This window comes from Platalea leucorodia (genome assembly GCF_965183815.1).
Source record: "Platalea leucorodia genome assembly, chromosome: 12".
Classification (NCBI taxonomy): Eukaryota; Metazoa; Chordata; class Aves; order Pelecaniformes; family Threskiornithidae; genus Platalea; species Platalea leucorodia.
In genome coordinates this window covers 9,295,720-9,309,043 of record NC_138834.1, presented here as the reverse complement: position 1 = coordinate 9,309,043, position 13,324 = coordinate 9,295,720, and the positions used below count along the sequence as shown (strand labels likewise).

The following is a 13,324-nucleotide window of genomic DNA, read 5'->3' as shown; positions in this document are numbered from 1 at the left end:
GCATCACTCCTGCAAACAGTCATGCCATCTTCAAGAGATGAGAGCAACCTATTTGCCCTCATGAAGAAAAAGATGTAAATAGAGGACAGACATTTGTTTATGCAAATCTTATGAAGTCTCCAGGCCATTTTCATCCCTGGGAGGGCTGCTGCCACACTGCACGCTGACGGAGTTTCCTCCTCTTATTTTGATCCTAAAGGGCAGAGCAAAGGTTTTGGTTTCCAAGCCCAAGCCGCCCATGCGATTCCTGGCAGTTGCACACCTGGGGGAGGCAGCGGGGAGGGAATCTGGGCCAATCTTTTACAGTGGGACATGGAAAGCACTGATCCTAAAAGGATTTAAGGGCTCATTAATGATAAACACTTGCAACTGATAAGACCAGCACCATAATTAGACATACTCATAGGAAAACATTCATCTAGGACATCAGAAAGACTTGTATCAGACAACTGATCAAAGCCCTGGTATTTACATTTGAAAGAAGGATATTGAAAAACAGAAAAAACAATGACCTGGAGCTGTAAGAAAGAATTGTGGTGTGGAAAAAAAAGCTTAACAGTCCTAATCTACATCACTTGCCAAAGGAAAAAAAATAGGTAGCTTGATGAAATTTTATAATTAGCATATAGGGAGAAAGCACTGTATACTAGACTGCTCTTTAACTGAGAAAATAAAGGCATAGGAAGAGCCAGCAGCAAGGGGATGAAGCAGCAGAATTACAGCTCATGATCAGAGACTCGTTTGACTCAGGTTGATTTTGAACTCCTCCGAGCAGGAGCTGCCTCCCGTGGGGCATCCGCCCCAGACCTGCACACGCAGGTCCAGCCTCAGCTGTGGTCTCTCCACATCCCCGCCATACAAAGAGATAACAACAACAGTAAAAAGGTGATTAGACTTTTAATTACCTCACCAGACTTATTTTCACAGCCTTTTGCATAATGCTTGCCTAAAACTGAAGGTACTTTACCACAAGCAATTATGCTAATGTCTGGAAACAGAACTAATTTAATGGCAAAGAACAAGCTAGAAAACGCAATAAAATTTAAATGAACAACCACAGTAAGGAAATACAATATTTTCAAGTGCAATGCAAAGTCTTCTGTTAAAAAACGGTCATGTTTATCTTCAATCTTTTTTTTTTCTTCCACTCTAAATCCTTCTTCAGAAGTAACCAGAACTCCAGCAAAGGGGTCACAGAAGACCTCCTCATTTCCAGGTAACAGAGGGCAAGTAGTGCTATGACTGTACCCAGGGGAGAGGAAGAAAAAGCCTCTCTGCACATCTGTGAACTATGCATCTCAAGATCTGGAGTGAAATTAATATGTTCACGAAACTCTGGGCTCTAAAATTCCAGGTTTGATGGCTACCAATGTGGGGGAAAAAGGAAGATCAAATCCTGCCAAGGTTACAGTTACCTAACTATAATTGCTATAACCTACCAAAATATTCTTCACTGTTCTTTGGAACCACCTATTAATGAAAAGTATTCATCAACAGAAATATCCATTACATATAAGCTGTTCTGTTTGACCTTTTTTTTTTTTTAAAGGGGCAGGGGGGGAAGACTACTTCATTTCATTGTCACCAAACAGAATCAAACAGTTAAAGTCAGCCTGTGTTTGGTTGCTTAAAATTCCACTTATTTTGCAACTGCCATGCTATAGCAAAATACTAATGATTCAGCACAGACATCTAAACCGAAGCACATACTGAGAGATGTCAGCACAAGCAAACGAGGTTATGCATGCATTTACAGTGTAAAATTTTTGGCCAGAATAAAAAGTCTTAGTTTTTAGGCACAAAGATACAGACTACACTTCAAGTACTGTAATACAATGAAAAGCTCCATCAGACTTCTATGAACACATACTTTAGACTGGCATCTCCAACAACCCTCTTTGGAAAAAGCTATGAAACCGATTAAAGACAATCTGTGATACTATACAAGAGTATTATTTAATCTGGCAGTATTTAAAACTCTCACTCCAGAATATTCTCATAGCTCCTGAGCTGCACATTTCCAGGCGACCAGGAAGGCTGGATATTTCTGCTCCAGCCAGGAAGGGAGACCAGCTAAAGCTCAACCAGCCCAAAGGTGCCCCCATTGCACCACCTTCCCCGGGAAACAGGGTGCAGCAGTGCTTTGTTCTTGGGCGTTCGCTTCCACTGTTAATTACAGCCTCCGTGTATTTCAGACAGGAATAGATCCATTGAGCTCCTCAAGCCTTCCCAGCTCGTTTTACGGTTTTGTCCCCATTTTGCAAGACAAGAGCAGCTGTACTGTCCTAGCAGACATTGCCAACCCACTCCACAAATCTACTGGACAAAGATTTCACAAGCCCCTCATGAAATCCATTACCCTGCTTTACTACCCATCCTACTACTAAAATGGTTTTATTCATATCCAGATTTTTTTTTAATTCACATGGTAAGCCTCTGGAAAATTGACTAACCTCATCATTTCTGCAACAACTTTTCTGGTTTTGAAGACTGTTCAACCTCACTTCTCTCTTTCATAGCCGACGTAACACCCTATTTCAATACTTCCTTGTAGGTCATATTTAGCAGACTGCTAAGTAAGGTCTGCTCATTCCCACTGCTCTTTCTGGGACTCCTTCCAGCAGGTCCACGTATATTTTGTAGTCCAGTGCCAGGATGGACACACTATTCTGCCAAAAGAGGATTACTTCACATGCCTCACTGGCTACAATCCTGATTTTGTATTTAGTCCTGTGATCTAGCTGAGACAATATAACCTACGGCTTACTGTAACAGCCAGGTCAATTAAAAACATCTACCTGATCAGTGGTTCTCCACCCTGTATTTGTGTAATTACTCCAGCACAGGTGTAGAGGACGCTGCTTGTTTTGACTGAGCAGCACTGCATTTTTCACCCTCCTCTCGTTTATGGAGGTCTTTTGTAATTCTGTCCTTGCCCTCCGCATGGTTACCGTCTTTCTCAGCACGCAAGCAGAATACACAGGTTCTTCAGCCCAGCATTCACACTGTTAACTAAAACGCTGCATAGTAACTGATCTCTGACGCTCTTGTGCAAACTCCCTGGAAACATCCTTCCACGTTCGCACGGAAGCACTGATAACTGTTCCTCGAGTCGATTTTCCCAATGGTTTCACCCCCTGCACACAGCAGTTTCACCCAGGCCACATCTCCCTGTGTTGCTAGCAAGAGCATACTGTCAGACAGTCAAGACAACATGTATGGTATCTTTTCTACTACTGGTCCCTTTATCAACAAGGCTTATTACCCCTGCAGAGAAAAAAAAAGTTTAACTGATGTGACACATTATATTGTTGACAAGCCCATACCAAGTAATATAATTTTCTCCTCGATATAATTTAATTATTTTTCCAGTAGTTTTCCAGAACATGAAGTTAAGTTGACAGATTGCCTTGCTTCATCTTCTTCCCTTTCACAACATTTCATTTTATTGAAGACCTTTGTTTTACTAAGTCCTGTCCATATTCCAGTGTTCTTCAGACCATCTACAACACTGATTTTTCAGCAGTCATTACAGAGAAGTGGCAGGCAAGCCAATCTTAAAAATATTTACATGTGTAACATTTTATATTTATACTTATTTGTATTGTATTTCTTGCATATAATATATATATTATATATTATATTTATATTTACATGTGTAACATTTATATGACTTACCAATTTTCTGATGAAAGATCTTGTCGAAGGTTAATTCACCCCTTTCCTCAAGGTATTTCTGCATAACACTGCGGATACTGAAAGAAGAAGAAAAAAAAGGAGTTACTTGAAACTGCTTCTTTTAAACCAGACCTTTAACATACTTTGCAGAAAAGGATCACCAAAATGAAACATCAATGTAAAAGACCCACGCGAAATGAGATACCACTGCCCATCTACTGCATCAGCTCACAGCACGACAGGCAGCCTGCGGCTCTATCTAAAAACCATGAGCGTTCACTGGACTACAGCCATTAATGTCAACAGGCCTGTAGTCAAGTCACAAACACAGAGAGATTGTTGAATTCACAGAATTCAACGTTGCAAATTATTTTATGAAAATTCAATCTTTGCCTATGAATACCTTTCCAGACATCACCTTACTAGCCTGAAATTAGACTTGCAGTCTCGATACTGTGATTTTTCTAAGTTTGGGGTTTTTTAAAGGTTCTTAAGAGTCTGAGGTACACAAGAAATATCACTTTTCTGCAATGTAAATATTAGGATATTAGTAATATTAGTACCTATTCAGTGTAGAAGAGACATAACTTTTACACTTCAAGTTCAACATATCAATATGTAACATATCAATAATTGTGCTAGAAAGGCTGGACCAGATGACCCTCGAGGTCCCTTCCAACCTGGTATTCTATGATTCTATGATGCTATAATAGCCTACCTCACACAGCATGACATTGCTAGAATTCCCCTTCAAGAACCTACACTTATTAGATAAGGTTTGAAAATGCCGCAACTGAGAATAAATTGGAAAAAAAAAAAAAAGCCATCGGTGATTGCACATAGTTCCCTTCACTGTATGCCACTACAGAAGCAAGAGCACAACAGTTTCAAGAAGAGCTCCCAGGCTTTCCTTGGGTTTGCCCAGCGGGGTTTTTCTCCCTGTTAGATATTTGTGGGTTGAGTGGAAGGGTAGTACGGGGCTGCCATGGGGAGCTGGAGCACCAAACGCTAGGTGTTTTTCCTCAAAAACAGAGAGACGAGCCTACAGGCAGAAGCACAGAGGCAATATCAGGTGGAGCCCTGGCCTGGCCTTGCCTCGGGCGAGCTGAGCCCGGGGGTCACAGCACTTCCCAGGGGACATCCTGGTCATCGCTTCGTTTCTTCACTCTTGCATCAGGTTTGAGCTTGCACCACGTAAAATAAACGTACAAGTCAGTCAAAGCTACATCAGGCTGTTAACACTGCAACTGCTATATATCACTTAGAAAATGAGCCAACGTAAGCTCCATTAGGCCCCTAGCTTGGCTGCAGTGCACTTAACATCTACTTTGCCTAATTTATAATGTCACAATCACTCATTTAAACCACATTAACAAAGATTTCCTTTATTTGTCAAGTAACCTCAATATTCATTTTAATATAATGCCTATAAAAATTTCATACGGGCAACAATACAAGTACATAAATTTTAAAATCAATGTAGCCCAGCAGTACTGTGCCTTGGTAAAACAACTCTACTGTCACAGTATTAAGTTAAAATTTCACTAGACTTTTTCTGTTTCCAATTTTAAAATTGACATTTTCCTATGTACTATTTATTTTTATAAAAATAACCACAAATACCCTGTACAAAGTACTCGTGCCCTAAACAAGACTGCTAAATATCACTCACATTTCTGCAGAAGTAAGACTGAACACCTAATCCTTGTAAAATGCGGACTCTGAACTACTTCACCTCAGGGAAAAAACTGAAAAACCTACTTCTGAAACGCAGCAGAAGAGACCGCTTCTCATGGACGAATTTTAACATTTTCTGGAGAGGAAAAACTAGGTTACTGTGGTTATAGCTCATCCATTTTTTCTCTAAAGGCTCTTCATTAACACGTAGTTGTGCATTTTTGGGTCACCGTGAGCAGCAGAGCCCTGAAAAACCTCACAAATATTAACAAACATCTCTTCTATCGTCTTTGAGGGAGGAAAGTATTTGTATTCCTCCTCAAATGAGGACCTGAGGCATGAAGTCTGAGTGACTTGATCTGAAAAAAGTCTATAATAAAAGCCAAGAAATTAACTCAAAGGCCCTAAACCCTGATCCAGGAAATTATTCTATTACTAGTTTTTATGTATATCTCAAAGCTCCACATGGGACACAGATCTATCAACACTGTGATCCAAAGCGAGAACTCCGGAGGCTAACCACCACATCAAGTTAAACAAGAACTGGGAGGGCTAAACACTGTTAATCAAGTTTCAGACTATAAATTATTCAGTGACGAACTTGCTAGTCTTTTTATTTGTTCATTAAAAACTGAGTCTACTCTCTGTGTATTTTTACAACCTAAACGAAATACTGATTTCAAATGAAGAGGAAGCAGTAAATAGAGATCATGTTCTGTATTCGGGAAGAGCAAGGTAGTAAAATAAAATTTATCATATAATTGACAGAATTGGAAAATTTGGCCGCCTGTCCTAGGGGTAGGTCTTAAAAAATATGCATCCTAGCTTAACATGTTTAAAATGGTGACTGTAAAACTTAATTCTTCTCTTAAAGCCATAAAAGGTTAGCACATCGGTGGCAAAATGCCCCCAGTTGTACTGACGCTGTCACGTACCGGTGAGCACGGGCAGGAGAAGCCGTACAGCGTGCCCCGGCAGTGCTCGGCCGTGGAGCAGAGAGGCCAGGACCGGGGGGACGGCCGGAGGCACGCGGCAGCCTTCAGCCCAGGAAGGTTTAGGAGAGCCCCGCAGCTCTGCCCGCCCGTGGGCCTCTGCCCTCTGCATCCCTCTTCTCCCCACCACACCTTCCCCTTGGCTGCCCGTGCTCCCAGGAGGACCGCTTCCAAGTGAACATGGTGTGCATCACCAAGGACCACAGACATCCCTCTCCTCTGCCTCCTGGTTGACCCGCGCCCATCAGCGCCGCCAAACACAGCGCCTGCACGTGGAGCACTCTTCAGCAGTGTCCCATTCCCAATGATCGCTAGACCATTAGTAACCTAATAAGCCTTTTTAATAACAATGACATCAAGAAAGCTTTCCTCTGCTCTAACAAGTGCACCGCAAGAAATTACATAAACACTTCTTAGTCTAGACAACGGGAGAAGATAACGAAAAATTTAACGTATGACTGAAGTGTCCAGGAAAACACTCTGATCGTGTAACGAACAAATCTCTCCAACGCTTCTCCTCCTCTCCCTTGACATCTAGTACTTCTGGTCTGATGGATAACACGTCAAAGGAACAAAACATTTTTGCAGCTACAAAATCTGTAAAATGATCACAGGCTACGGGAGTCCACACTGCATTCCAGCTTCTAAACAACAGACTTTCACCCCTTCAAAATCATTTCTCCTTATCCATATGAATAAATAGGAATAAATTACACAGAGTGGATTATGACTATCCAGAATAATCACCTTCTAATTCTCAGATGGAAGTTAAAGGTAAAAATCCTACTGAGTTCAACAGCAATGAAGCCGAATCCATATATCCTTCAGAAGGATGGAAAATTTTAAAATGGAGCCTAGCATATTCCACAAACAAGAAGGAAGGTTCCCTCTCTGCCTTTGTATATTGAATCATTAGCTGCCCTCCACGGAAACAATCTGGGATTAAAAGCTGCATTTCACAAAGAAGCAGCCATTTCTGAAAAGCTTTCCATACCCAAATACGCTTTCAGCGCAAACAATGCGCTAATGCGAGAAGTGGACTTTTTGCATAAGTTCATCTCAGTTCACAGCATGATCTACCTTAATAGCAACACTCAAAATAAGCAGAAACAAAAGCTGGCTAAAAATGAAATCCAGGGAGACTTCAGAAACAAAAGCATATCCGACTGTACCGTAGCAAAACCTTTTGTCTATATATTTTTTATTTCAGAGAGGAAGAAAATAGCAAACAACAAAAATTTCAGAAACGCTCAGTTTGCTGTCCACATACCACAAGTCAACTGAAATAACAGGACAAGTATATTTAGGGGAAATCAAAAGTCAGGCTTCAAATCTTGTGAGAAATGCAACTTGGACTCTGGATACCTCTTCGCTGGTTTAACCGGGACCAAATTTAAGCACCAGCCCCAGGGCCAGGCACGCAGCAGCACCCACGCCAAGGTCAGTCAGAGAGAGCTAACGTAGCAGCGAGACGGTAAAGAAGTTTTGGGAGAGTTTTTTATCGCAAATAAAACCAGCATCTCAATCCCTGGCAACGCAAACGGTACCCACACAGTGCCTCACGCTGATGTTGAGAGGTGTGGGCAGCAGGGTGCCGCAGCATGGATGCGGGCGCTCAGCGGGCTCATCTCTTGCAGCCCCACGGGAGAAGCTGCCCTTGAAGAAAGAGCTGAACAAAAACACCAGGCTTGCGAAGCAGCTCAGAGCGCGCTGCCTGCCCAGAAGCAGGCGGAAAGATGACTATCTGCATCGTCATCAAACTATAAACTTTGTGAGCAGCACAGGTCGCTCTAACCTGGTCAGCTCCTCCACCTCCCCAGAAAAGGGGTTTATGACAAGCGTGAGCTGAAGAATCTGTTAAAAGGAGTTTTAAGCTGCATCTTGAAGCTCTAGGTACTACAGCCAGCATCCTGGTCTTTCAGACTTCATCAAAGAAATCCACTGAAAAGCAACCTTCAGGGTTAAAACACATTCTGTAATTAAAAAGCTCTCACTGTCTACAAGCATGCATGGCGGCATGCAGTTTGACAGGACACAGACAACAGTCGCAGCGCCAAGGTCAGTACAGGTGGAAAATGCCTACTTGAAAGCACATCTTCTGAAAAACTGAGAAGAAAGCACATTATGTTCTTTTTAACACAGAAAAAGACGTGTACAGCAAGAGCACCACTCATCCACACACCAGTGCCAACAGCAAGTTACTTCTGCTGCCCCATCCCCCCCCCCATAACAGATCAGTAAAATTATCTGACTCCAACGATAAGCATACCTATCAGAAGAAATTAAACTTCCACTGGGTGTACGACTGTATCTGCAACCGCACAGCCCGCAGGAAGGCCACGGAGCCTGAGGAACAGTCCATCAGGCAGCCGAGTCAGTACAGGCAGCCAGGAGCACAACCGCAACGGATGCAGGCATATACAGAAACTAGAAGTTACAGAGGAGAGTAACATAAAGAGCATTCATTTTGACATTTCCTAAAAGTCCTGCTATTAATTTCAAAGATGCATGGATTTTGTCCCTGCAGGTTTGTTATAGTAAACGATGCAGGAGTTCTTTCGAAAGCATCTCACACCTAGGAAATGGAAAGGGTAAAGAAAGATGCAATGGTATGTACACGTATACATACTCTTACTATTGGAACTAGACCAAGAAGCTACTTACTATTGGCCTTCTTACTACTGTATCTTAAAGGAGCTTTTAATTATTTATCATAAAAGCACATCAGTTTTTCTTATAAATCAATTAAGAGTTCACATTTGTGGGATATTATCTATTGTACAGATGCACACGTGCACACCATAGCTTGAAAAAAAATGTTTGGCCTTACTGCAAGCATTAAAGAATCATACCAACATTAAGAATGCACAGTTACACTCACTAATATATTCACCTATAAACTGAAACATAGAAAGGAGAACAGAAAAACAAAAGAAGAATGAAATGGCAGCTTTACAGAACCTGGCCAGCGGAGAGGAGTTCAGTATTTAACCCTACCGACGTTTCCTGTATCATCTTGGGCAAGTCATCAACATTACCTGCCTCAGATCCCCGGTCTGCAAAATAAAGCTCTTTTTCTTTTTTTCCTCCTCTTTGTCATCAAGGCAGGTACCATCCTTCTGCTGGGTATTCTGTACCCAGCACACTAAGCTCCTGATGGCTCCTGGCACGTCCAAAAACTACTCAAATGCTAATAATTATTTCAAGAAAATGCTGGATATTCAGCAACTAAATTACCACTGCCTTTGACTGCCAACCTTTTGCACTGCCCATCACCGCCTCCCCGCTCTCTGCACTTCGAGCATCCCGTTTCCACGCTGGACTGTCACCTTCCATTTATTCTTGTCTGCTTTCTCCTCTCCCTTCTTGTTATCGCTCCCTATTTCCCTTTTTCACATCCGTGTCTCAGCCTGTTCTCACCTCGCTTCCCGCACCATATTTATCACGTCCCCTCATCCCATCCAGCTTTCACCTCTACTTTCTTCTTTCCCTTCTCATTCTGCACAAACACACCAGCCCGCAGGCGCAGGGGAGTCTCACAAAGCCCACGAAGACCTGAGCTTGCCTGCAGTCAGAAAATAACTAAGCCCGCTTAGACCCAATTTCAAATGAGACGAAAATCTGAAAGTCTGAAGTATAATAATACCAATGCGTCATTAATAATACAGTTTCTCCTTAAAAGTATTTTTAGTGAGGTTTTGCAGAGTAGGAAAGGAAACAAGTCACATAACAGAGGACGACAGGGAGAAGGAAAGAAATATCTCAACATAAAGAGTAAATCTGTGTGACGGATAACTAATGACGCTATTATTTTCTTGTAATATGTTCATCACTGGCATGAAGTACCTCTCCAACTGAACAGAAAACTCCCCTTGAACGAGACTGAACTGCAATGAGTCACTGGATCACAGCCCCCAGGTCAGCTTAATGCTCCACTTTGGGGGTGAAAGCGAAGGGCAGACACTTGATGCAACCAGTAAAAAAGAATTAGCTTCCCTCCTATATAAAAGATAAAAAATAGCAAACATATAGCAAACCATTCAATCCATTTCATTTTGCTTCCTCTCAGACTTGCAGCCAGTTCAAAGTTCAGCAGAAGTTAATACTTCTCCAAATGATTTTGTTCTCAGATGCTGTAAAAGGTATTTTACATATTGCAACTTTTGTTTGAGCAATTAATGGGGCAAAGTAAATTCCCAGCATATAAAGGGACCCTTAGACCCTTATACAAACAAAGGACCCTTAGACCATCTCATCTGATATATTTATCTATTACTTGTAAAATTCCATATTTGAAGAGGAAACAAATAATTAGAAGACTGTGAAAAAACATTTTTGGACAACAATGAAATAACATGGAAAAAAATGTATTCCTTTTATTCTTTTATTTTTGAGCATCCTATAATATTACTAGAAAACCCCTGACAGGAATGTAACATCCAACTGACTTCATTATTTAATAGAGAAATAAAAGTGATCAGTGGTGCTACCTTAATTAGTGCACATGCTCATTCGACTCTTCGCCTCATCCGCTGACAAATAAAGTAGGAATGAGTGAAACCCAGCAGTTTCATTTCTCTCCATAACCACGGCCCATCCACAGCCGTGCCCACACAGCCCAGCTGGGTGCGTCCCTACGCGCGGCAACAGCGCCCGCAGAGCAAATCCCAGTTGCTCTTGCACGGGACGGCACGCAGGACAAGGACAGGGCTCTGCCATTTTCTATCCCACGTTCACCCATTTCTATCTCATTTTCTGCCTTTGCACACCCTCCAAAGTTTATGCTAAGCCCACTGCCAAGTCATTTCACTGCAGTGAACTAACGCTCTTATAATTATCAAGGATGATTAACAGCATATTCCACCCAAGAACCCTGTTTGCAATGGAAGGGATTAAAGCTCAGCAATACTTTCCCACAACCCCCCTCTGGTGCGTGCATCTCATCCAGGAGATGAAGCAGCTTCACTTATGCAAATGATATTAATGGAGAAAGTTTACAAGAAGGGAGCCAAAAGCAATAGCTATGTAGCTACCATTTCAAAATACGCACTATCCTCATGTTCCTTGAGGATCATTTGCATTATCACTGCTGAAATCTGAAACGAATATAAAAGCTTCTAAGTACATGAATTTTTCAGGAATAATTACACTGAATTGTAATGTCAAGGACTTGCCCTTCCACCAGAATGCTGCTACCGAGAAATTACAAGAAACAGAAATCGGAGCAAAATCACATCTCCTCGCTCCTACTGCGATTAAGTAATTCATCAATCATAATTTTTTTTAAAAACAAGTACAAAATTACTGAAGACATGCCAATTGTTTTAAATCTTTCCATATCTATAAAGTGTTTAGAACTTTCTTTAAAAGTAGCATGCAAGTATAAACATTAACTGACCTACCAAGAACTACAGCCAACATTGACTGAAACACACCACATTCACCTGTGATTTATTTATTCATTTATAGTCTCAGGACGCAATTTTACAGAGACTTAAATGTTTATTTGCACTATCCAAATCCATCATAAAGTTGCTAAAATTAAAGATCCTGCTCCAAAGGTCTTTGAACTGAAAGCATGACAGGGTCAACAAGTCCCATTCAAAACAATGGCAGAATGGCACACAGCCATTACAGCCAAAACTCTTTTTTTTTCCTTTATAAAAGTGCGTTTGAAAGGTTTAGCAATGCAAGATTGATCAAAATTGAAAACTGTTAGGAAATACTTCGCTGAAGAATCAGATCTTCTCAGAACTCTTTTAAACAACAAGTTTAAGCGACAGAAAGGTTCCCCTATTTTTCCTCCCCCCCGAGGAAACTACCCCCTTTGAACAGGCAAGCATCCCTCCAGAGCCTTGCATCCCAAACACCGCAGCAGCGACTCTCCTCAAGCAAAACAAAAAAAAGAAGTGTAAAATTGTCTTCATTGATTTTTTGCTTCTCGTTGAGCGTTTTAACCTGGCAGTTATTTTAAGGTCCCAGAAGTAAGGGAGATGTGAACAAAGTAACTGTAATCATGAGGAAAATTTGGAAAGAAGAATGGGAAGATCTGAGGTAAAAAAAAAAAACAAACAAACAAAAAAAAAAAATCAGAGGACTGATGCAGAGAGACACAGAATCGCTTAAATGTGAAAATGAAGAGAATGTGATGGGGAAGACATGGGGAAGCCAGGCTGGAGACTTAAGAAACCCAGCAAATGATGAGAAGGCTCAGAAAGGAAAGTCACCTCGGAGGCACTACCTCGGCTATCCTCACAACCCGCCGAGGGCTGGGAATCAAAGCCAGGAAAGCCGAAACGCTGAAGGGTAGCCAACAAACTGCAGCCGCCCGAACCAAACTCCTTCCTGACCAGGTCTGCTCATGGTGCAGCCAGGCTTATTTTACCAGATGCTTAAGGCCTCAAGGGTAAAACGCCTACCCACGTTTTGTCTTCTTTTCATTTAAAGTTCAGCTTAACGAGGACTTGTATTTCACAGAGCTTGCTTTCCCTTCTGAAATTAAGACAGAAATGTGGTAAATAGAGTAGCAGCCAAGTAGCACCCACAGAGCTGTCGCATGCAGGCTGCATTCTGCGCTCGGCCCCTTGGGAGAGGGGCGTCTTCCTCTAAGGTCTGAGGCATTGAGTATTTTATTGGGTTCCCCAGCGCTTTTTAATTTTCTGGGAGGATGCAGAAGCTACTGGGAGCTCTTTTCTCATCTGCACCTCATGGGTGAGGTGCACCCATCCGTTCCCAGCTCCATACAGAGCTTCAGCAGCCCGCGTCCCCGCGCAGCCCCCAAGGCTGCGGCGAGGTGCGGGGAGGCCGGAGTGCAGCTGGTGCTTGTCCGGTGCGGTGCACCGCAAACACGCTCCACCAACTGGACTGAATTTCTGCTGGCGTTTAACGAAGGCTTTGATTTGCACAGCTCTACCAGATCCTGAGAAATCTTGTCTTTTCCCCAGTTCCTTTCTCAATAGGACACGTGCTGACAGGAC

The 13,324-nt window shown here is 42.1% G+C and overlaps 1 protein-coding gene across 1 annotated transcript in view; it reads right to left on the bottom strand.

The window, feature by feature from the left end:
* Window positions 1-13,324, bottom strand: part of GRK3 (G protein-coupled receptor kinase 3) — a 78,475-nt gene that overhangs the window by 56,853 nt on the left and 8,298 nt on the right. The window contains exon 2 of the mRNA XM_082324667.1: window positions 3,679-3,755. Within this exon, the coding sequence (XP_082180793.1) occupies window positions 3,679-3,755 (77 nt within the window). The remainder of the gene's footprint in view (window positions 1-3,678; window positions 3,756-13,324) is intronic.